Raw genomic sequence first — 24,419 nt, forward strand, 5'->3', positions numbered from 1 at the left:
TATTTCCATTACTTGAAGCCATATATGGAAATTTAATTATTTTACTAAGATGACTGTTCATGGGAATCTTTGGAAGCAAGATACCCACAGTGTTTAAAGAAGGCAGTACATACCATCCGATTTGGTGCTTTCTAGGTGTGAGGCCAGAATGTTTCTATACCTAAAAGGTATCCTGTTCAAGCCAAGGACTACACTTGGCATCACTGTGTATGCTCCCTCGAGTGCTGTGTGGTATTCCAAGTACACTGTACAGCTAAAATGCTGAGATAGTCCAAAGGCACTCTCAATTAATGTGATTATCGTGTTAAATAAGTAACAGGCTGTAAATTAAGAGAGACTTTCTTTAGCTTTAGAAGTAGGCTAATCCTGGAAAGGCATCATAGATCTATGCTGAAGGTTCAAAATAGTAATGAGGCACAGACTGCGATAGCAATCTTGTCACTCCAAAGCTGTGATGTACCTTATCTCTTCTGTGAGCTGCTGTCTCCAGGGAAATATTCCTGCTACACCAGCACAGTCCTGTGGCTTGAGTTCTGCCTCCGCTACTAGATGCAGAGGATTAGTGATTAAGTTCATTCCCTGGGCAATGAGGAGCAAGAATCTGCTTTCATGCAGAGCAAAATTTTTTCTTTTTTATGTTTACATAGCTTATCCTTCTGGGAACGGCTGTAGTTCCCTGAATAGTCTGTATCCTCACTGCTTCCATCAGCTGCTTGGTTGGGCTTTTGTGGAGGGGAGAGTATTTCTGCCAACAAAATACTGCACCCCTACAAGTGCTGTCTCACCCTGAAGGCAGGTGACATGTAGCTATGAGCTCGACAGAAGAAGGAAAAGCCTGTCTTGCAATCCAAGTGTCTTTATTAGTACAAGCCTAACGTTTGGTATTCCGACCTTGAACACTGCCAGATCATCCTTGCCAGCACCTCGGCCAGGGATGGGGTAGTTTCCTCTCTGAAAAGTGTGATTAAGTGGTTCCTGGATGCTTTGTTCCTGGGTGGGATAATTAATCTCTTCTGGGAGCCCGGTGGGAATTGCAGCTATCTGTCTCAGCCATAAATGATAAGCAAACAGGGCTGAGAGTACAAAGAGCTAAGAGGGCCCAATTCTCTTGAAACATGGTGGGAGGGGAGTTTCTCTGCATTCTTTTCCTGCAGCAAAGAATGGAATTGTTTGGGGAATAGCTTTGAGGAACAGAAATGTGTTCTCCTAAATCAGATTTCTCTTGACCTCTCTCATTTGCTGTAGCTGTCTTCCCAGGGAGGCAGAATGAAGATTCATATGTCTCTGTTAGCTGCGGCGAGTTGATTTTCTTTCTAATAAAAGCTGGGTTTGTGACTGGTGCAGATTCTCCCAGGTCAGGGAGTTTTCAGCAGTGACTGTCAAACCCCTGGTTTTCAGCAAAGCAATGCTGTTCTAGTTCTTTCCACCCTTGCATCCCTTTGGTGTGTCCACACCTGGAAGAAGATGGATTCAAAACCTCTCAACTTCCATGTGTTCTTATAATCCTTATCAGTTTAAGGGCTAACAGGACAACTTCCAAAGGTGACATACTGAAGTGATCAAAGATTTGGTGAAGCTTTGCTGCAGGGGGCCTAAATACCTGCCCTCAGCCATACAAACTGCTTTTAGAAAGTGTTGCTCACTGACTGCCTTTTCATGTTTGTTTGCAGGGAGCTGGTGGCAGCTTCCACAGCTGCTCTGTGCTAGTGCAAGGTATCACAATTAAAGAATGTTCTGAAGTGCATGGTTTTGAGCAGTGCTGCTTTCCTGTGAATACCAGACTGCATAAAATCCAGATTTTTTTTCATGGAGAGGCTTATTATGCAGGGGTATACCTCTGACGTATGCTAGGCCTTCTTTTGAAGACTCCCTTTACCTGAAGATGAAGTATACTGGAGACTAGCTGGGCTAAATGATGCATCTCCTGGAATTAAAACTCATACAGCATGCCAGGAAATGCTGACATTGTTAACACACTTCTTCATGTAAATTTTTGCCAGACAAGAAGCCCTCTAACCGTCTTATCCAGATTTTCTATTGGACAGTGGTTGTGTGCTACTATAGGAAATTACTATAATAAAACTCAATGTGAGACTTTGTAGAAGGAGAAGTAGATGGTTACTCTGAACAAAACTGTTTTCAGTCATTGCCGTGTCCAGGTTTCACTCCCTCACACTCTCACCACCCCATCCCATGTCCAGGTTTCATTCCCTCACACTCTCACCACCCCATGTGAGCACCAAGCCTCATGAATCCAGGTGCTGGAGCCAGGCTGGGTTGTGTGCTGCAGGGGGGACATGGGACACCATCTGTCAAGCCCTCACTGTGTCTTCTGAGTTGCTCTTCACAACAGGCTGCCTCTTAGACTGGGTTTTTCTTACACTTTCTAGGACTTGACCTGCTATTTTGGAATTCTCTTTCACCTCAGGGTCTTGCTCTGTCTCATCTCTGCAGATCTCAAGCAGCACTGCCACTTTTTTGTTCGCTTTTTTGGGGGATCTTTATGGCTACAATCTGCCCTCAGACAGGGTATGGAAGTGAAGTGCTCTCTAACCTTGTTGTCTGTTCTTCCCCTGTCATTGGAGAACAGATCTGCTGCAGCCAGGTTGGATGTGCTTTCACATACACAGATGTTCCCATTCATAATTCATCCAGAGCAATCTTAGGACTGGTTACAAATCCTACAGCAGTGAGTATTTTCTTCTATGTCTATACTTAAAGATTTGCTTGAGAGAACAGTTGCCCACTGTAGTAAGTGCCTGTGGGGTAGTCTCAGGACACCAGGATTGCTGCAAGGATACAATTCCGAATATAGGAATAACTCACAAACAGCCCTGTGAGATTCAGCAGAATCTCAGCTCCATCCTGGCTCTTGCATGGTCTACATCTTATTTTGGCTGGGTTTTGCTGCAGTTGCACGAGACCATGTACAGCATTCAAAAAGCAGTAGATTCTGAACTTGCATGTAACTTCTTCCTGCCAAAGACTTTTCTTCCTGAAAATGGAGCAGAAAGATAAAAATGGACCTGGAACAAAAGCCTGCTGGCTGCCATAGTGCCTAGTGAGTGGTACTCATAGCATTTTTGTTCTTGCTGGCTACTGCTGAGATGATTAAGTTCTGGAGAGATCAGGTGATTTTTACCTTAGAAAAGCACAGCAGGTGGTGACTAACAAAGACTTGGAGGATTGTTCTCCTATTATCTGAGATGAGTGTGCAGGTCCAGCAAGGAAGCATCTTGTTGTTAGCCATCTCACCTCTCTTCTCCTTGGCGAGGGCAGTGCTGCCTGAGCTCTGCCCTGCTGTGCCCCGGGCAGGAGCAGGACACAGCCTGGCACAAGTGCCACCAGCTCGCGCCTCTTGGCTTCCTTCTGTCTCTGGTACCAGCTCTCCCACTGGGACTTAGGCTGGGGCAGCTGCCTGCTCTTCTCTGCTTCAATGTGGAGCAATAATTACCAGGAGACAGGAGAAAATACTGGCCTGGGTTTTAACCACCTGGCCACGTGAAAATTCACTTCCCTTCACTAGAAATTATCCATCAGCATTCAAGAATGACCAAAATGAGTGCTCCATTCAGGAGATTCACATTGCAGCTATTCCCTGAATGTTTCTTGTTTGACTTCCAAAGCCAGGAGACTTCTAGGCTCTTTTATAACAGATTATCTTCAGGCCTCTCTTTATCTGAGTCCTTTAAAAAAAATGTAATAAAACATGTTAATATCAGTTCAGGCTGTAAAAAATCTGTGTCTTTTGAGATGGAAACCAGGAAAGTCATGGAGATTATTTCTGTAATATATCAAGAAATTCCTTAGCCTGTTCAACAGCAGCATATCCTTTTGTGCAGGCAAAGCTTGACCATCACAGCTTAGAAAGGTTGTGACCTTGAGAGCTGTAGTTTCAGCAGGAAATACAGTGAATCCCACCTTCAGCAGCCTCTTGGGAACAGACAGAATTGCTCACTGAAGACAGGTAGCTATCTTTTATTCAGTGCATCTGAGATGACTAGTGATTGCTAAAAATGGAGCTAGCCTGGCAAGGTGGGGAAGGGAGTGGGGGAAGTCTTTGTGCAGAATTCAGTGCATAGTTTTTATAGTGCTGTTTCGGTGGCAGAATTCATAGAGCAGAAGGAGAGGGATACGCGAGCGGAGTACAATGTGTTACAGCACATAAGACAGCACGTCACAGTACTAAAAATGCTGCAGAAAGTGGAGTGGCCCAGAGAGAAACAGAGCTTGTTGAGAGGCAGAGTTGGAGATCTTGCCTGGCAGAGGAGAGGTGTGCAGTTGGTGGGGTTAGGGTGGGTTTGGGTCCTGCCGGGATAGATTCTCATGGAAAGCCTTCCCTGAAGGCTCCTGCAGCGTTCACATCGACTTTGACAGGTTAAGGGGCTGTGTGCCAATCCCTGGATAGTGTAGCTGGATGCATATTCCTTGTGCACACCATAAATATTTGAAAGATGGGGTAATGGACATTGGCAAGTTTTGCCTTCCTCCTGAGCTGATAGATTCTGCTTGGCTCCTGCCTGGGAGATGCGATTTAAAAGACGTTAACATGCAATATGGATGAGTGTGATTGTTACACAGAACATTACTGCTCCCTGAAATTGGAGTTCTGATGGGGTTTTTTTAATGCTCAAATAAAATAACTGTCAAATATGTTATCAGTCTCAGAGGAGACTTCCCTCTCCCCATTTCTTCTGGCTGAAGGAATCTGTTGCTCTCCCTGTTTTTTAAAGATAGAGCTGGAGAATTTAGATGTAAATGTGTGGTGTATCTGTTAGTTCAGCTGTGCAAGTCAAACCACTGAGATGCATGGCTGTGTTTAGGCAACTTATTAATTGCAAGTTTGTGCGGAGAGGATAAAAAAAAGAAGCTTTTTTATTTACAAGAACAGAGCAATGATTTCTGAACCCTGGACCCAGACACATCCCATGCACATACCAGACACAGTGGAGCAGCTCTTCAAGAATGTATCACCTCTGGAGACTTGAGATGGTGGCAGATAGGTGTTTGTGTGGATAGCGTAATTGAATCCACGAAAAGAACAAAACAAAATGTTACCTTCTGAAAATAGCTGTTGTCTGGGTATGCTAGGGGGTGGCTGTGTTGAAGCTGTCTGTCCTCACCACCTTGCTGAACCCATGGCAGTGGAGCAGTGGAGTTCCGTGGGAGTCAAGGTGTGCAACTTGTGAAACAGAGAGACAGGAATGGGGATTTGGTCCAAGGGGGAGGACACAAAATTCTCTTCTCCTGAGTGAGCTCCCGGACAAAAGGGTGCTACATCCAGCCTGTGAAGGGAGATGAATGCCTCACTCTGTATTCCTTCTGTACTGGCACAGCAGCAAGTCTGTGGCAATGTCAAAGTCTTATAAGACTTACAAAAAAGCATGGTATCAAGAGGAAAAGAAAGGGAATAGGTGGTCTGGTTTTCAAACTGATAATTCACAAAGGATGTTCAAGACTGATCTGTAAGGAGGAAGAACTGAAAAAAGATTTGGAAGGAAAAAGTAAAACAATGCACAGAAATAAACTGTCAGGGAAGGATTTTAAGAATAGGTTAGAAAGGCAGCAGCTGTCCTGGATGGTGTAAATAAGGCTGCTCTGGTCCTGGGACCTGGGTGTGGACTGGCTGACCTGTGGAGATGCATTCTGACCATATTTCCTGTGAGTATTACAAGATTCTGACAAGCTGATTCTGCAAACGCTCTCAGCAGCATAATGGGATACCTGGCGTACAGAGTCCCAGAAGCAATTTAAAAATAGATTTAGAAAAGAGGTCGGACAAACTGCACGGACAGGAAAAGAAATTAATGATACATTTTCCCTAAATGTGTCTGCCTTTGCACATTCTGCATGCTAATGTGTAGCCACCAGCGGGCGGGAGTGTGGAAGGGGCTGAGCAGAGCCACATATGCTGTGTGAGAGGGATCAGCGCAGCTGCTCTGCATTTTCTTCACAGCATTTTGCATTGAAATCAGTGTTGTCCATCTAGGCATTCAAATCCTGATCAGTTTACAAGCAAACTCTGAAAAACTGGTTCTCCATCCAGTCATATATAAGGAACAGCTGCTGTGCCATGAAGCAAGTGACTGCATAATTTGCACACAGATTTTTGCAAGGAGGAGGTCAGGAAATGCTGCTACCCTGAAAGAGCAGAGAAGCAAGCAGCTGGCAAGGAGCCTTTAAGCCACTCTTAAATTACTCTACAGAGGACAGATTTCATACAGCCTGACCTACAGCATGCAGCACAAGAACACAGTCTTCAGAGGCTGCACAGATTTCCTAAATAATCAGGATTAGGAATGCTGTGTTTAAAACAAGAAGGTCTGGGCAGTTTCAGCCCCAGTTTGAGCACACAGCTGTTAAGATCCATAGAATGTAGAATATGCTGGGTTGGAAGGGACCCACGAGGATCCTCAAGTCCAGCTCCTGCCCTGCACAGGCCACCCCAGGAGTCCCACCTGTGCCTCAGAGCGGTGTCCAAATGCTTCTAGAACTCAGACAGGCTCAGAGCTGTGCCCACTGCCCTGGGGAGCCTGTTCCAGTGCCCGACCACCCTCTGGGTGAAAATCCTTTTCTTATATCCAGCCTAAACCTCCCCTGTCTCAGCTTTATACCATTTCTTCAGGACCTGTCACTGGTCTTGAGAGGGCAGAGATCAGTACCTGCACCTCTGCTTCCTCTCATGAGGATGCTGAATACCCCAATGAAGTCTCCTCTCAGTCTCCTGCAGAATGAACAAACCATGTTACCTCCCCCCATAAGGTTTCCCCTCTGGTCCCATCACCATCCTCATAGCCTCCTTTGAACTCTCTCTAATAGCTCAAAGTCTTTTTTATATTGTTGTGCCAAAACTGCCCCCAGGACTTGAGGTGAGGCTGCAGAGCAGGGCAGGACAATCCCCTGCCTTGCTGGCAATGCTGTGTCTGATGCCCCCAGGACAGGATTTGCCCTTCAGCTGCCAGGACCCTGCTGATCATATCCAACTTGGCATCAGCCAGGACCCCCAGGTCCCTTTCCACAGCGCTGCTCTCCAGCCTCTCATTCCCCAGTCCGTACACAGAGCCAATCTTACTCTGCATATAAAGCTGTCAGAACGGCAGGAGCGGATTTTGGGCTGGGCTGGGCTGTGGCTCTGCGCACGGGCTCGTGTCTCCCTCTCGCGGTGTCCCCTGCTCCCTGCTGGCTGTCGCTAGGTGTGTCCCCACTGCTGTGCCGGATCGTGCCAGGGACAGCTCGGGCCGGCAGTGCTGCTGGATGCTGGAATGGTGTTTGCAGCCTGTGCTGAGCCTTGGCGGCAGCTGCTGCCTGTGCAGCCAGAGTTAGCGTTCGTGCTGCTGCCTTGGTGGGCTCAGAGATCCCAGGATCAATAGTATCCAGTGTCATCTTTCTGCTGTCCCTGCTCTGCCTCCTTGCCTACAGCTAAAGACCACGGTCTGAGCATCCTCCAGCAAAATGTCCTTCATTTGTCCTTGGCCCGCTGGAGGCATCGCTGACCTCCCTGTGCTCTCCCTCTGCCTTCCGGCCAATAACTGCATTGCATTCAACTTACGACCAATTCCACAGCAAACCCATAATCTTTAACTCCATTAAAATCGTTCCCATTTGGCTGTGGCAAAGCAGAGCCCGTAAATCATGATTAGTGAAAGCAAAGGGCCAGAGAAGAGATAATTAATTTCGCTTTGCTGTTCAAAGGCTGCGCTGCCTTCGCTCAGTGGAGGATTTGTGCCCTTTAGACAAAAGGCTGACGAGTGTCACCTGTTAATCTTCTCTGTGTGCAGCTCTTTGCAGCGTGAGATGGTCCTGTCACAGGGCCCTGCTGGCTCTGGCAGCTGCTGTTTGCAAGTCAGCTGCAAAGCGCTCCCTCTATTCCTCTGGCTATATTTAGCATTTCTCTTTAGATGCAATAAAAAAAGACATCTCATATCAGTGATAACCAGGTTGTAGTGATTGTTCCCCTTAAGGGACAGACATGTTGGGCAATGGGTGGGGAAGGGCTTTCCAGGATGGCTCCAGTGTGTGTGAAACATCTGCTGGCTGTCACCCAGGGTGGAGACACCAGTGTCACCTGCGGCACATCCCTTCAGGAGCCTGTCTCTAGCACATCCAGAGTGTGTGGTGGATCAGCTGGAGAGCTGGTTTCTGCATCAAGGGCAGGTCAGAACAGCTTAGTATAGGTGAAGGGCAGGCAGGAGAAGTCTGCTGAGCCTGCAACATGTTTCAGACTAGCAGGGAAGGGCTCTTTGAAGCATCAGGGGTGCATTTAAAGGGCTAAAAGAAGTCGCAGTGGAGTTTTTTCCCTCCCTGCTTTAACTAGGAAAAACAAGTGAGTGAATGGGGAGAGCCTGCCCAACAATCTCACCATACCTGTCCCACTCACCTCACCATCCCAGCTTCTCTCTGAGCATTTGACAGACAGCTCACTAAGCTGAAATTGAGCATCTGAAATTTAGTCTATTCTGTTAAATGGTTCCTGCTGGTTTTAATTGACATTCATACTACATTTCTGCCAGTTTATTTTCCCCTTCCCTCTCCCCTCAAGGGAGAAGCAGTAGCTTTCTTGGAGATAGCTTATGATTTTTCCAGACAGAAATTGTTTCCATTCCAGGGTTATTGGCAGTACCCAAATATATGTCCAGGAATTGGTCAAAGCCAAGATTTAGAGCTGCTGTTTCTAGTGTCTCTAATAAAGCAGGATTGCAAAAGGTCAGCCTCTGTGCAATGTAGCAGCCAGTTCTACCAGCTAATGGCTTAATCTATTACAGAAGTAATTCCTATGTCTTCTCTTCCCAGTCAAATATAACAACAGTTGGGAACATTAACTGTCTAATTTAATACTGACTTTCTTATAGTGCTAGTAAACCCATTAACTAGGGCTGTTATCCAGACTGATGGAGTCTTGACCTTGGCCTGTGTTTTTAAATGAGCTTTGCCATTCCCCTTGGGATCAGCAGCTTCATTCAAGCAGCAGCTCCGCTGCCTTCCTTGCAAGGGTCTGTGCTGGTGGCCCAGCCTGGCTGTCCCTGCAGCAGTGTCCGCCCTCTCGCTGTAGTTTGCACTGCAGAGCATTCATTGTTTCAAGGTCATCCAGAGCTCTTTGCCTTCTGAGTTTATGGAGGATAACAGCAGCCTTTGCTTTGCTGTAAGCACTTCCAGTTGCCATTGGTTCACCTTTACCCCAACAGTCCTTGTTCTAGTGCTTTTAAACACTGTTCTTCATACTCTCCTGCTTTTTTCTTCTTTGTCATCGATGCAGGCTGCAGCATCAGTTGCTTTGTTAGCAGGTGCTTTTACTTTCTCCTGAGCTGCCCCAGCTGCTGGGCAGAGCCTTTGCGATCAGCATTCATAGATAGCATCACATAACAGCTTGGAAGGGGCCTTAAATATCAGCTGGTTCCAGCCCTGCTGCTGTGGGCAGGGTGCTAGAGCAGAGGAGGGGTAGGCTGGTGTGAGAGCACAGGTGTCTTCTCTCCACACAGGTATAGTGCAGGGGAATACTTGGCATCAGCCTTTGATGTGATTCTCTTCCTGGCAGGTAAGAGGGAATGGTTTACTGAATTGTTCTGAATATCTCAGGGGGCAGAGGGGTTTCTCTCCTTTGCTGTCCTGCAGCGTTTCTGTGGGTGGTCTTCTCCCACCTTTGTGTGTCCTCTGCAGTAACACAGCTGGACTTCCCCTTAGAGAGAAATGGTTCCAAGACCTGGTTCTGAGTGTGCTGTGAACTCTCATAGCCCTCAGCTTCACTCAATTCTGGGCTTCCCCTCCTCTGTCCTGGTCCTCAGCATCTTGCTAATTAGCCCAAGCATCTGTTCTGAGCACAGCAGTGAACATTTCCCTGAAGGGCTGTGAGTTGTCTTACCAGATTGTTATTTACGTGCTGGTTCAGGTCACACACTCTCCAGGGTAGGAGTGAGACCCGAGTTTGGCCCATTTGTCTTCCGTGAGTTGAAGAGAATAAAGGAAACATTTACCTTCTGGCTGATGGTCCATTCATCTCCTGCTGAATCTTACGTCTTTGTCTGTCAGATCTCCTTTTTCCTGCACTATTTTGAGTTCTCTAGGCACTAGTTTTCATCCTTTTTTGACTCTCTGTGTGCAGCCCAAAATGCCTGAGCCAGCAGGGTCACGGAGTCTCGCTGGTCCTCATGTGCATCAGGACTCACTTCTTCCCTCCTTGTATGGGCAAATCACGAGCCTGATAAAGCCTGTCTGGCTCTGGGCTCCCTCTTCCTCTGCTTCCCCCATCCCATGTCCCTGCAGATTTTCCAGCCCTGGGGCTCTCACTCTCTCTCTCTCTGTGTGCACAGTTTATCCTGGGGAGCCAGGCCACAAATCCAGCAACTCTGCCCTGGTCCCAGGGGTGGCTGCCACGGTGGGGTGACAGGTGCCAGGTGGATGGTGGGGCAGGAATTGTGTGTCCACCAGGAGCAGAGTGTGGCCCTGGACATTGGGGATTCACCATGTGCTGCTAAGGAGTTGGTGACACAGGAAACCGAGAAAAATGTTAAACCTTCTCTGCAACGAATGCCAAATAAATGCTGCTGTTTCTGTTGTATCTCAAAATATCACCTGGAGTCTTGGTGCAAACAGTGGATACAGGGTGAAAAAAACACTGAACTGAGGAAAATACACCCAAACAGAGCCCCTCCCAAGCCTGTCGCCCAGGATGCTGAGACTCCCTCATCCTTTTCACAAAGGTGACATTCATAAAGAACTCAAGGGCAGGTTTTTCCTTGCTGATGGCTCATCAGCTCTCCCTGTGTAGCAGCAATAACCAGATTTCACAAAGAGCCAGGTCAGCATAGAGGGGAGGTGCAGTATTCTGTGGAAAAGTTGCGCCATTTATTGCAGTGCCCCTGTCACAGGGAGCTAAGCCACCTTATGAACCCATGCTAGTGACATGTCCTCTTCAGTTCCCACGTGTGGTGAGCTGCTGAGCTCTGTGTGCTGGCATCCTCCTTCCCTGTCAGAATAAATAAATATTCCCATGGGGCTGAGAGCAGGTCTGCAAATATCTAATGAGAGCTGAAATCCCAACCTGGAATTAACACGCTGCTGGTTGAATGGGGTTGGAAAATAATTTCTTCTCTTTTTAATGTCTTTTAAATGTGACTGGCTAGCAGGGGGGCATCACCGAGTCTTTGTGGCTGACTCAGCTGTGTGAGAGCCTGCGGTCCCCAGCCCATTCTGCAGGCAGGGCTTCTCTCTGCTGTCACTTGTACCCAACCTGCAGCCTCCTCACAGCGTCCTTTGTGAGAAAAGGAATTGGGGAACGGGGGCTGTATCATTCCGTGGGTATTCACCCCCCTTCAGGGCAGTTTGGAGAACTGGAGGAGGTTGTGATTGTGCCTGACTTTGGCACGCAGCAGGCAGAGAGCAGCGCCCGGCGCGGCAGCGTGGGTATCCCAGCACGGAGCTCCTGACGTGTCTCAGCAGCTGTGTCATGGCTTGGCAGATGCCTGTGGGACAAATGTAGGTGTCAAATGCTGGCCTCAAGCCTCCTCCTTACCATTTGCAGCAAGTTCTTCTACAACCTCCAAACCAGCTGCATGAATCAGGGTACAACTGGGTAAATCTTTAATTGTGTCAGTGTACCACAGAGTTTGACTCTTTTTGTGTTGCTACACACGTGTCACATGTGCTGCAGTGACCAGCACCTGTAGCTTGCCATGGGCCAGCCTCAGTGCCTGGTGATGAGATTTGGAGGCTTTTGTTTTGCTGTGGTGACTGTGGCAGAGATACTGCTGGTGTGAGGATGTTGTACTATTAGGCTTGCCACTCATATTCAGATCCTCTTTGTGGCTACAGTCATGGCAGCAGATGTGAAAACTGCAGGGTGTGGACAGGGTGGATGCTTCTGGTGTCGAGCAGGAGGAAATGGGACCCTCTAATCAAAAAGGAGATATATTGCTCTGTGTGTGTGTTAAATAAATAGGGAATTGAGTCCCAAGGGGATTGATGCTTGTGCTGCTCATCTCACTTTTAACTACTGCTCTAGATGGATTATTTCCTCCACATAAATGAGGATTAAGAAGGGATGGCTATCAAGAGACAATCCTGTAAGCTATTCTAGGAGTCTGTTACCTGAAGAGGTGACAGGCCACATATGAGCCTGAGATAGCAGAGATTTTCCCTAGCGATAATTTGTAATACCTAAAAAAATATTGACCAGCTGGTGACTGCAGCCATTACTGGGGTTTTTTGGATGAGGAAAGAGATTTTAAATGGATTCCATCTAACTAAACTGTGTGGAATCCATCGAGTTTTGCTCAAAAAAAGGCTTCTGTAGATGTCATTCAATTAGATGATATATTATATCTGGTTCTTTAGTTACTGAGTTACTTTAAAGTGCAGATTAATCACTAGCCAAAATTATTTTCTTTTGCAGCTTGAATTTCAGTGGAGTCCATCTGGCATCTGCTGGGCAGTTTAGTGACTTCCTGGGGAGCATGGGCCCTGCACAGTTTGTTGGCCGTCAGACCTTGGCCACCACCTCGATGGGTAAGGAACACAAAGGAGTTGGGTGGCTTTAACTGAGTCTTGAACAGACAGCTCCTACAAGCCACCTAATAATGTGTCCAGCATCTGCTGATCAAACACTGTCCTGCTCCATTTCCCTGTTAAATCGAGTGAGCTTGGCTGAAAGGCTTTGCTGACTGCAGCAGATGTGGTATTAAGAGGAGAGCAGCAGCTTTATGCTTTTCTCCCTCAGCTCTGAAAGGCACAGACTAAGTAAAATGCAGCTAAAATCCTGAAAATGCATCTTGTGGGGCTTTTCTTTCTCTAAGACCCATCAGGCTTTGTAAGAATTTCATTATGGTCCACCATAATTGCATTTCCCAAAGCAGCCTGAAGTCCTAGGTTCTTCCATTTGGGAGAGATGAGAAGCTTGCTGCCACAAAGAGTAGGAGTCTGAGCCACCAAAGCCATTTTAGAGGGCTCCCAGTCAAGTTTGCTTTTGAAAATGTGGCTTGGAATCACTGTGGAGCTGCTCCAGAGTAATACAGGAGGAAATCAGGCACATACAGTTTGTTACAGCTTGTGCAGGAGGGACATGAAGATTGTTTTTAAAGATTTTTGTAACCCAAGGATGTATTATTTTGAAAGTCTTCTATATATTTTGAAATTTTGGTTTAGGGGATGTGGAAATTGGCTTGCAAGAGCGAAATGGGCAGCTTGAAGTGGATATCATTCAGGCTAGAGGACTGACACCAAAACCCGGCTCCAAAACACTGCCAGGTAGGATGCTTTGATCTCCTCAAGTACTTCCCTAAGCCCCAGCCTCCCACAATGCTTGTGAACAGGGAAAAATTGAAGTTTTGCATGGCAGGACTAAGCAACCTGTGCATGGTACTGAAAACAAGGCTGCTTGGGCAAATCTTTTCCCTTCTGTAACTGCCTTCTTTAGAAACACCTGAGACATACCACACTGTCTTTTCTAAAGTGAACATGAAGATTTTCTTCATATTTGACCATGTTTTTCTTTCCAGCTGCTTACATCAAAGCTTACCTGCTGGAGAATGGCGTGTGCATTGCGAAGAAGAAGACAAAAGTGGCTCGCAAGTCATTAGACCCTTTGTACAATCAGGTGTTACTGTTTGCTGAGAGTCCCCAGGGCAAAGTATTACAGGTAAGGTGAGCAAGTCTCAGGTGTGTCCCTCTCTCTTCCACCTCTTATGGAAGATACTAAGTCCTGTCATGTGACAGAATCTGTGGGTATTGGTGATTCCGAGATTGTAGAAAGTCTCTGTCTTTCAGGCCCGCTGCCAAAGCAGAAGCCATAATTCATCTGTGCTGGTTTCAAGGTTGTTTATTCTGTTTATCTCTAACATGTTCTGCTGCCCTGCCGCAGCTCTGTCCTGCAGGGCAGCGTGTGGGGCTCTGCCCTCAGTGGGATGGTACAAACATTAAATACCAGAAACTACCTGTGCTGGATTTACAATAATGTGCCAATATCTGTCACCTACGTTGGACAGTGTGTCCCCAGCCTAAACCAACAGAAAAATGCCAACACCACAGTGAAACATGGAGGGCATGAAGAAGGAGGAAAAGGACAAGACACACCCAATTCCTCCATCTTGTCCCCTTTGGACCCCTAATCTAGAATCCTAAAATTTTACTTTTGCACCTGTGCCACACTTAATTATTACTTATATCAAACACTCAGAGCTGGTAATTCATCCTGTAAGATTGAAAACTCTTTTCCATGGACAGAGATCACAGACAGTGTCTCTGGGGGCTCTGTCCAGGGGGGTTCCTGACCCCTGCCAGGTTCCCAGACCTGCCAGGACAGCCAGAGGGAAGCCCTGGATTCCCACAGTCATGCTGGTTAATTAACACAGATGAGAAAAAGCCAATGTTTACATTGAACCAAATGCACTCAATATGAACTTAACAAAGGGAAAGGAATCCTTTTTTCTTCATACTCAAGCCGATGATTATTTGACACCTTGCCAGGTACCATGAGTGCCTACCAGGAGAGGATTGATTTTTAAATTTTTAAAATTCTTTTTTCCCCACCCAGTTAGGAGATGGGTGGTATCTATAGGTGCTAAAATGATCTTGCAGCATGGGTTGCCTTCCATGTTTATACACATTCAGGGCACTCTGCTTTGCCATCACCCAATTACATATCCTACCTTTTTCCATCTCTTTTCTGTTACTTCCATATGTTTTCTGCCATACTCATATTTTCAATTCTGTACCTATGTTTCCAGAGCAAAGAGTGATTTGCATTGTTAAATCATATAAAAATAATTTCCATCCAATAAAGCCTGGCTAAAATCTATTTGTAATACTAATGTAATTAATCCATGAGTTACCTCCACTGGTGTGTAAATTGCCAGCTAACCACTGGACCCTTTTCTTCAGTGACTTCTACCTCATTTGCCTTGATTAGAAGCATTTTCCCCTGATGCAACAAAACTGCAATGTATGACTGAAATGGAGCGGGGCCTGGCTTGGTCTGCTCTTGCCTTGCATGGGTTTCCTTACCTGCTGCCTCGCTGCCAGGAAAGGCACTTACTTCAAGAATAAATTGAGGGGCTTGGCTTTTTTACTGATGGACATGTCACCAAACCCACTTTGTACGATGGCTTGCTCCATCTCCTGCTGGCCCAGAGCGTGAATTTTTGGTTTTTGATTGACATTCATTGTCTCTCCTACCTTATTTTACAGAAGACTGTAGTGTTGTGGTTGTTAGGAGCCATGGGAAAGAAGCTGTCAGGATTAGCCAGAGATCACTAATTGTCATCATAACCCATCCTACTCATCCTCTCCTCTTCAGACCACGGACTCACTCTGCAGTCAGTCGTCACCTTTGTTTTGAGCCACGCAGGGCCACCTGGCCACCTGCAGACCTCCAGCATGCCAAGCCCATGACCCTCCCTGCATTTGTTCTTCCACCCACTGGTCTCCATCATGTTGTAAGTGTGACTCAGCTTTCCCTGCTCCTCTGCCACCCCTTTCATCGGCCCTTCCTCTGTGTCTGTGAGCCGTTCTCAGCCATCTCTGCTGCTTGCCCTGCGTGTCTCTCACGTGTCCCCCTCCTGCCCTTCCTCCAGGTGAGTGGCCATACCTCATCTCCATCTGCCCCGTGGCATGAGGTCCATGTGCAGAAGTTAAAACATGCTCTTCTCCTCAGACTGTTGGCTTTTGGCCCAAGTTGTTGCCCACCTTTTTTTTGTTGGTTTATTTTTCCAGATTAGGAGCTCCTCCTGCCCTTCCCCCCCGGGCCACCTTTTGGTGTCCAGGGCCTGTTGTATGCCAGGACCAGATTTTACCTGGTGTTGGACTACAGCCCTGAGGATACTTTGTGTAGGGGCTGCCCCTGCCCAGCAGAAAGGGGTCTTATCCACATGCACATTCACCTCTGTTCCATGGGAGGAAAAAAAAATCTGAAAACATTAGGATTTGTAAACATGTGCTTAAAATAAAATAGTAATATCATCAGGCAGAGCTTCATGTCACCTGTTGGTAGAGTGAATATTTCTGGTCTTCTCAGGCTGTAGCAAAGCTCCAGAAAGTTGGATGAGTAGGAGGATTGGTCAGACTTGTGCTTCCCAAGAAAGTGGGATAGTTGGAGGATTAACTGTGCTCCCCGATCTTGTCCCTAAGGTGATAGTCTGGGGAAACTATGGACGCATGGAGCGCAAGCACTTCATGGGAGTCGCCAGGGTTCTCCTGGAAGAACTGGATTTGTCAACTTTAGCAATCGGCTGGTACAAGCTCTTCCCAACTTCCTCGATGGTAGATCCCACTACAGGCCCGCTCCTGCGTCAGTCCTCACAGCTTTCCCTGGAGAGCACAGTGGGACCCTGCTGTGACAGGTCTTAGTGAGTAAGGAAGGGGGAACTGCTTTTGTTTTTTAAACATGCTGTCAAGGTTTTGTTTGCTGGAACTCTGACCTCAAGCGCAATGCATGTTCAATCAGTTCTTGTGGAGCTGGAAGAGGAGGATAACCCAGTGACCTTAGACAGAAGACGAGGGGGAGGGCACTGTGCCCTCTCTGTCCGAGGAGGAGGTGCCATGGGGCATGAGTCCTAGTTGTCAAATTAGACATACACCTCTTGTTTCACTTCTCTCGCTGTCATTCTTGGACCCTTGTTTCAGATCAATATTAACCCTGGAAAGTTGCAGCATTCGAAAGAATTTGTGGGGAATAAGGAATTAATATCTCTTAGCTCTGCGTGTTAGAAATTTCTAATATGAATTCTTTCACAAGAAAGTACCTGAAAAATGTAGAGGTCATCGTCTGGCCTAAAAAAAGCAGGAATGGAAAGTTTAAGAGGAAGCATTAGGTCTTCCTTTCTGAGAGGAAGAAGAAGAAAGAAACCTGCAACTCTTTCTTTAGAATCAGTTCCCTGTCACTGAGTCATGTTAGCTGTAACACTGTCGTTGCTGTGTTTTCAAACTGTGCCAAATTACCAGCAAGTGTCTTTACTGCATTACGTGTCTAACACTGCTGATGAAGCATACTTGGAGGGAGAACAAGTAGCGCCTACTTAGAGCAGACAGTTTAAACAGAGTTCAAGTTTAGCAGGCTAATTAACCACAATTTTGTTCAGAAAAAAAACCCAAAACACTGGAAGTGGGAGCTCAACATCACACTTGCAGCTTGAGGTGTTTTGTATTGTCAGTTAAGACATTCTGCAATTTTCTGACTCCCTTACTTGTTGCTGTGCATCCTTCAGTCATGATGTCTTCTATCTCCTGCTTTTTTCCTTCATCTCCTTGGTACTGGTACATATCTGCTGGAGATGCTGCCCTTCCTTCCCAGACCTGAAACAGGACTGTTGTATACTGCCATGGGAGAGGAAATGGGGGGTTCTGGTGGTGCAGAAGAAAGAAACCTCAGTTTGCCATCTGAGAAGAAAGCCCATAACCTTCCCTCTGTGGAGAGAGGGAGCTTTAGGCAGTCTTGGTACTATACAGGCATTGTCAAGTGTCCTGCAAGAGCAGATATGATCCCCAAAATACAGAGAGGTAGTGAGTGAGGAATGTGATGACGCAGTGGTCACAGCACGTGTGTTCTGTTCATTAAATGAGTAAAGCACGTTTGCTGAGCTGTGGCGGCTGCTGCCAGCAGAGCCATGTGCTGGAAGAAGTGCTCTGAATCCTTCAGGCATTTAAATTGTCCAGAATCACAGAGAATCTCCAAAGATTTTCTGTTGATAGCTCTGTTTTGGCTAGGTTTTGTCTTAGTTCCTGAAGGAGGATTTGATGACTGTTGTCCCAGAATAAACTTTTAGAGATGTTTTACTTTGTGGTTTGAAAGTGAAGGTCCCATGTCCCATATAGTAATGAGCAGATTCTTGGCCTGTCATAGAGAAATACTGAGCATTTATTTCTGCATGTGGACCTCAGCTTTTTTAGAGTAAAAGCATGAGTGTTGAGTGGATGGTAAAAGCAGTTGCTTTTGGTCCTAGCTTGTCTATGGCATTTTAAATTATTTTGAGATAAATTACAGGATAGATGCAAAAATTATATAGGCCTTACAATAATCTGTAAAAAATTATATAATATAAAGGAGAGGGAAGGAGGACAAGGGACATAGAATGACTAATTTTTTGAATCTTCAGTGGCAAAAGCCTCAACATTTCAGATAAATCTCTTAATTTCCTTGATCAAATATGTCTCTGGCCTCTCACTAATTATTTTTTCTAATGTATTAGACAATTTCTATATATTAGCTGAAGAAAGTTTGTTGCATGCTGGTCAAACTATGTTGTGGCGCTCTCTCTTTTATTTTTATTTTTTAAAAAAGAAGCACATTTACTGTAATTTCAAGTCAGCATCTTTTCCTCTTGGTATGTAGTGAGTACTAGGCAATATTGTACAATATGTGTATGAACTAGAATAGATTAGGTAGATTTAGTGGTTTGTAGCACTGGATCTTTTAATAACTATGACTTTAAAAGGACTGTGGGGAGCTCCAGGTACATGCTAGACCTGGCAACAGGGCTTCTGTCTTAAGTTATGCTGAAAGCTTTGCATTGGTACTTAGTTTGGGTATTATCTACCAGTAAGAGCTAAGCTCATCCTGAGTTTCCTGTGTCCAGTAAGATGAATGCAGCATTTTTGCAGTTTTTAATGGGGAGTAGGAGACCATATATGCCAAAAATATTTCCCCAGAAAACTTTGTTTAACAACTGTCTGTTGAAAAGTTCAGTTCCCGTGTGCCTGGCAGATGCAACTTGTCTCTGTTTCCTGCCCCTCTGAAAGCTCTGCAGGCTCAGTGATGATCAATTTAGTTACCACAGGACTCCTTAACACCAAGGACTATCTTCCATCTGTTTTTAATCGTGTGGAAGGGTCACTGTCAGGGTAAAATAAAGAAGTTATGGTTCTAGTTGTGTTATTTTTGTTAACATCTCCAATTCTGTAATTTGGAGGTAGTTTTCACAGTCTGCTCCGTCCGATTTTCTTCTGCATTTTTTACGTGGTTGATTGTGGTCCAGTGCTTCTCCAGTGCTTTTGTTTTACTCACTCCAAGTCCTGTTTCTCCCCAGTAAGTGAACACTACAACCCCTGGCTGCCAAGCACAGCACAGTCACATGGACTGGTAAGTGCAGGTGAGCTTCCTTCACAAAGCAGACCCACAGGAGCCCTTCTGCAAGTGCCCACGGGACACAGAGTGAGGCCGGGGGAGTTACATGGTGCCCTACAGTTTAAATTCTTACTTCACTCTTATGCATGATTCCTGCACTGGCCATGGTATATTGTAGTCAAAAAAGAACTCTGCTAGTTGTCCATTGATTTAAGACTCCCAGTGTAGCATCCAAGACAAGTCTCAGGCTTGGAATAGCCTATTTTTATAAAGCCTAACCCATTTTTCCCCAAAAAGTTTGGCTGGCCGCTTTCTGTCTAAGGTGATGTGATGTGAGAGTTGGGATTACCAATGTGGTCGTGTGTAAAGCAGCGTTTTGCCGTAGTGATGAGCAGCTGAAAACTGAACTTTTGTCCCCTTTGCAATTCCTGGTTGAGTCTTTTCTTTTGCCTGAGTCTTGCTGTTGGTTACAGTCAGGGAGGGAGAGAGGAAGAGCAGGAGACTTAAATAAAAGAAAAAAAAAGGTGTCACGGTATTTTTTGGTTGGTGAATGATTATGAGGGATGTGACTGAGGAGAGATAAATACCTGCCCAACTCAGGGTTGATTCTCTGTTCCTTGTGCATGAACTGCTGCATTGTAAAGGTAACAGGAGCATTGCTGGCCAAAAAACCCATGGAGAGCCAATCCCTAAATGTTACCTGCATTATGGAAAACAAAGAAATCCTGATGCTGAGAGCAGAATGATCTCTCTCCAGTGGGAAACCCCTGCACACAGGGAGAGCAGCCTTCCATGTGGCTTTGTCCTCTTTGTGCTGGGAGCAAAAAGCAGCCATGACCACGGTCCTGATTTGTTCAGTGAAAAAAAAGTGGTATTTTCCCAGTCTCCTGTTGTTTCTTTCTCTTTGCCCTAACACAGCTGGGATGGCCAAGGTCCTCACTCTGCAATTCAATCCATGGGTCCTCATCCTGCATCCAGAGCTGCTGGAGCATCCCTTTGCACTGCAGGCACTGTGGGCAGGGTAAGGGCCAGCGTTTCTTGGCCATGGATTGTTTCAAAGGACATTGCAGAATTATTTGCTTTGGGTGAAAATATATATTTATTGTTCCTAGCTACCAGATCCTTTATCATTGTACTGTTCTAAATTTGCAGGTCTTCTGGAGTATGAATATCACAAGTTCCTGTAAAGGAGCTGTTTTTAAGATGTTGAGGCAGTTAACAGAATCTCAACTAAGCACGTGTAGTAATGTTTAGACAGCAAGACAACTTTTTTATGAAACTCATTTTAAGTTAGTTTATTACATGCTGTTGGTAATATTTTAAAACAGGAAAAATATTTTTCTTTAAAGACAAAATGATATGTATGTTTTTTAACAGGTAACATAATTTAGTGTTTTCAAAAATGTTTGATGTTCTCGGTATGAAGTTTACTCATTCTTTTGATTTCTATGTTCCTTGCTATGTTTTATCAACTTTTTTTCCAAAAGAAAAGAGGCATATGTAAATAAACACCAGAAAAGAGTCCTATAAGAAATTCTGTTCAAACTGGCCATAAAATTATTAGTAAATATTTGTTATTGTTCATTAACTCTCAGCTACTTTGTTGAAAGAATAGATGTTGTATTTTCAAGATGAGAACTACTTAGCTAGTTTTGTCATAATCCTGTACTCTGTAAAAAAATCTTTTTATAAACAAAGTCTAATAGGCTACCAAGCAATAATATATTCCATTGGGTGTGCACAGATTGTGACTTGCAGGCTGTAGTACATATTGTTGATACAGTTTATAAGTGTCTTTAATCTGAACAAGATCACTTTTGAAAAAGGTCCATATTAACTTTGATTGTAAAAAACAAAGACTGGGCTGTTGCCTTGTGAGATATATTCATTCTATAGACTTCTCTGTGAGTGTCTGTGCCCATCGACATGAGATCTCTTAGGTGAAGAAAGAAACAGCTGTAGGTGACTTCATACAACAGAGGTAAAAAATAGTTTCAGTATAAACTTCATGACTGTTTCAATCTCCTGTTTTTCTTAGGCTAATCTAGTATTTGTAACTTGACGAGAATGGTTCCCACTGCCATTGTAGCCCTGATAAAGCAAAAAAGCCTTTGCACTCTGGGGCCACTTGAGCTCTGCCTGACAGCTGCCTATTTTCCTCAAGATACCTGGGGCAGGCTAAAGGGAGGGGTTTTTTCAAAGCAGCAGATCGGGCTGCTCTTCTTTAAAGGCTCTGTGGGTTATTTTGTCCATTTCATGGGTGGTATTTGTCCATTTTGTTAAAAAACTCCACCCAAGGCAGAGAGGTTGCACCTTTGCAGGGGCTCACAGGGGACCAAGGTATAACACAGGCACAGGCTGTTCTGTGCCTTTCCTCAGAAATTTGCTGGTGCTGGGCTCTCTGATTTTTCCAAAGTGGCAGGATCAGGATACTGGATTTTAAGTCAGCTCCATCATTGATGCAGTGCATAGAATAAAAGAGCTTCAAAACAGCATCCCAGTCCATTGCCTGTGGATTCCTCCCAGCATTTCCCATAGGACAAATGTCCATGTTCTTCTCAAGATTGCCAGGCTGCTGGCTGTGCAGGCAGCAGGTCCCAGTGATGCTGGGAGCCCCAAGGAATGCTGGAAAAATTCCTGTTTTTTGTGAAATGCTTTGAAAAGAGAGAGGTGTGAATGCAAAGTGCCCTCAGTAGAGGAGTCCAGGGCCTATTGTGACCTGGAGGGAGCATCTAAAATGAAATTGCAGCCGCTGGATTTGAGCCAAGCATTTAGAAAAGAGAATGAACAGTGAAAAGAGAATGATCAGTGAAAGGCTTTTTGTGTTTAACCCCAGTGCACACCAGCCAAGGGGTGTGTGAACATGGTAATTCCACAGGGAGTTTGCAAGTGTTCTCAAAATGTGGTTTCAGCTGTCACTGCCAGACTCCTCTGCTCAGTGGCCACGTCCCAGTCACCAGGCAGCCTCACGTCCATCCCCAGCTGCTCACCCACGACAGCAGCACCACACTCATCCTTGGGGAACCTCCAGCTCTTCCCACATTATAGACACCCTCTGCCCTCCCTTCGCCGTGGTGGCTGCTTTTATCCTGGTGGGAGAGGAACCGGGGAGAGTTTCTTTGTAGCATTTGGTTCTTTGCACTTTAGTGGCTGAAAAGGAAGGACCTTGCACCAGCCCTTTCCAGGACACCAGCAAACAGAGGCGATGACTGAAGGATTTTCCCTTTGTGACTTTCCAGTAGCTAAAACGGCAGCCAAAGCAGTCCAGCTTGGCCAGGTCCATGGGCAGCCTTGGCATTTACTCTGGGCGTGTTACATGGGCTGAGCCCCCTGTGTAGGGGCAGGGAAGGGCTGTGCCTGGCAGAGAGGCCATGTGGGCACACGCTGTGCCCAGGGAGCAGAACCGACCAAGAGAATGATTGAGGCACACCTTGCTGAAGCCATCCCACAAGCTTTGCAGGAGCTGGTTTTTGTACTTGCTTGGGCACCAAATATTAGAATATCAGCCCACAGGGACTCCAGGTCCCACTAAATGCCAGCCTGGAGCTTCAAATCCTTCAGCAGTTTTTTTCTTCAGGGCTGTTGCTTCTGACCCAGTGCTGCACACTGGTCTCTTCTTTGGTCATTCCGCCTTCTTGACCTGGAGCTGGTTTTGGCTTTGGAGCCAGGGAAAATGAGGTTTGGAGAGTGAATCTTAAGGCATGTTCCCCTAGCCTCACCACACTGGGGTTGTGTTCCTCCCGCTCCCTGCACGGTGAAAGGGCATCCTGGGGATGCAGTGCCTCCCCTGAGACCCCCTCACGCAGCACTGCCATGGCCTGCCACCCACGAGGGATGCCCGTGTCCTGCCAACGTTTTGTAGCAGTCCTGCCTTCAAACTGCTTCCTTTGCCATCCTTGGAAGGAGCCAGGAGTCTTCTGCAGGGGCTGGGCAGCCCGGGCAGGCGGGATGTGCCATCGCTGACACCAGGAGAAGGCAGGGAGCTGCTTCTGGGCTGGGAGGAGGGCAGCTCCCAGCGAGCTTTCCTCCGCCTTCCCTTTGCTTTCCCCAGCACCCTCTGCTCCCTGCATGGGTCCCCACTTCCCTCTGGACACGAGGCCTTATTCCAGCCCGAGGGGACTGAGGCTGCCCGCGGCATCTCTTTGCACTGCCATCCATCCCCGCTGCCGCCGAGCCCCGGGCGGTGCGGCAGAGCTGGCCTCTGCTCGGGATGCGGCCACCCCAGCCCATCCCTGCCCCCACCCCACTCTGCCACCCTGCTGGAGCTCTGCCTTGTTCCCCCCTGCCAGGGCCTGGCCACTGTAGGGAAATCTGCTTTCACAGGTTAAACCTTTTTACTTCATTAATTACTCCACAAAACACAGTAACTTTGCAGGCACCCTACAACACTCCTCTTGCTTTTCCCTAGGAGTGGGGGCAGCTGAGATCTGCTCTTTTTGGCCTCTGTAACCCTCTCCAGAACTTTCTGGAGGTTTTTAACATCATTTGGTGAGATGTAATCTCTGTGGAGCCGGAGGGAACACAGGCAATGGAGCTGGGCAGCCTGCTTGCCCAGGTGGCGAGTGGCTTGCGAGGAGCCTGGGCTGCCTTGGGTGGAAGGTGGGACACCGGCCACTCGTCTGTAGTCAGGAGAGGATTCTGCTATACTTTTTTCCTGTCTGTAGGTTTTATTCAGACAATATGTAATGAATAAGTGATTTACAATTCAGTGTTAAGCTAATGAAAACGTTGATAATGGTGATAATAAAACCTTTTTTTTTTCCTACGGTGTGTTGGAGGTTTTCTGTGAAGTGTCTCTGCCCTCTCTGTTGTCACCACCATTATCTTCAAGCTGGGATTTCAGCTGGACCCTTCCTTCTGCTTGTGCCTATAGGCAATGAGAGCAGCTCAGCCTGGTGTGTCCAGTGCTCCGTGGAAGGGCTGTCACTCCAGCTCACTCAGTCAGCCCCAGCTTCAAACCTGCATTTCCCTGAGCCACTTCTGGATGTGATTTGGCCGTGGGCATCTGGAGATGGCACAGAGCTAAGCTTGCTCCCAGTTGTGCTCTGCTCACCACCCCAGTCTAAAGCTCCTGCTGTTTTCTTTCCAAGACCCTTCATGGTCAGCCCTGGCCATTCAAGGGTGATTCTGAAACCCTGGAGGTGAAGACTCTGCTGGCAGAAAAAAAACCACCCCTGGCCCAGTCTGTTGGGGAACATCCAGTGTGGTGCAGGGGAGCCTGGGGACCCTCAGATGTTACTGGGTGTGCAGCTGCTGCCTGGATGACCTGGAGCCGTGAGCCCTTGGGTGGGAAATGTCTGGGGGATCCTGCTGGAGGGGTCTGTGGGAGGAGCTGGTGGTGCTGAGAATGGCACCATTCTCTGGGCAGCTACTG

At 46.5% G+C, this 24,419-nt stretch overlaps 2 protein-coding genes across 2 annotated transcripts in view; one reads left to right on the forward strand and one right to left on the reverse strand.

Moving 5' to 3' along the window:
• RIMS4 (regulating synaptic membrane exocytosis 4) overlaps positions 1–23,810 on the forward strand; it is a 55,729-nt gene extending 31,919 nt beyond the window's left edge. The window contains exons 3-6 of the mRNA XM_030288820.4: positions 12,386–12,498; positions 13,135–13,236; positions 13,488–13,627; positions 16,114–23,810. Of these exons, the coding sequence (XP_030144680.1) occupies positions 12,386–12,498; positions 13,135–13,236; positions 13,488–13,627; positions 16,114–16,332 (574 nt within the window). The 3' untranslated portion in view covers positions 16,333–23,810. The remainder of the gene's footprint in view (positions 1–12,385; positions 12,499–13,134; positions 13,237–13,487; positions 13,628–16,113) is intronic.
• The window catches only part of YWHAB (tyrosine 3-monooxygenase/tryptophan 5-monooxygenase activation protein beta), a 290,680-nt gene that overhangs the window by 81,037 nt on the left and 185,224 nt on the right, over positions 1–24,419 (reverse strand). The window lies entirely within an intron of this gene.

The sequence above is a fragment of the Taeniopygia guttata genome, chromosome 20, assembly GCF_048771995.1.
Source record: "Taeniopygia guttata chromosome 20, bTaeGut7.mat, whole genome shotgun sequence".
In the NCBI taxonomy this organism is placed as follows: Eukaryota; Metazoa; Chordata; class Aves; order Passeriformes; family Estrildidae; genus Taeniopygia; species Taeniopygia guttata.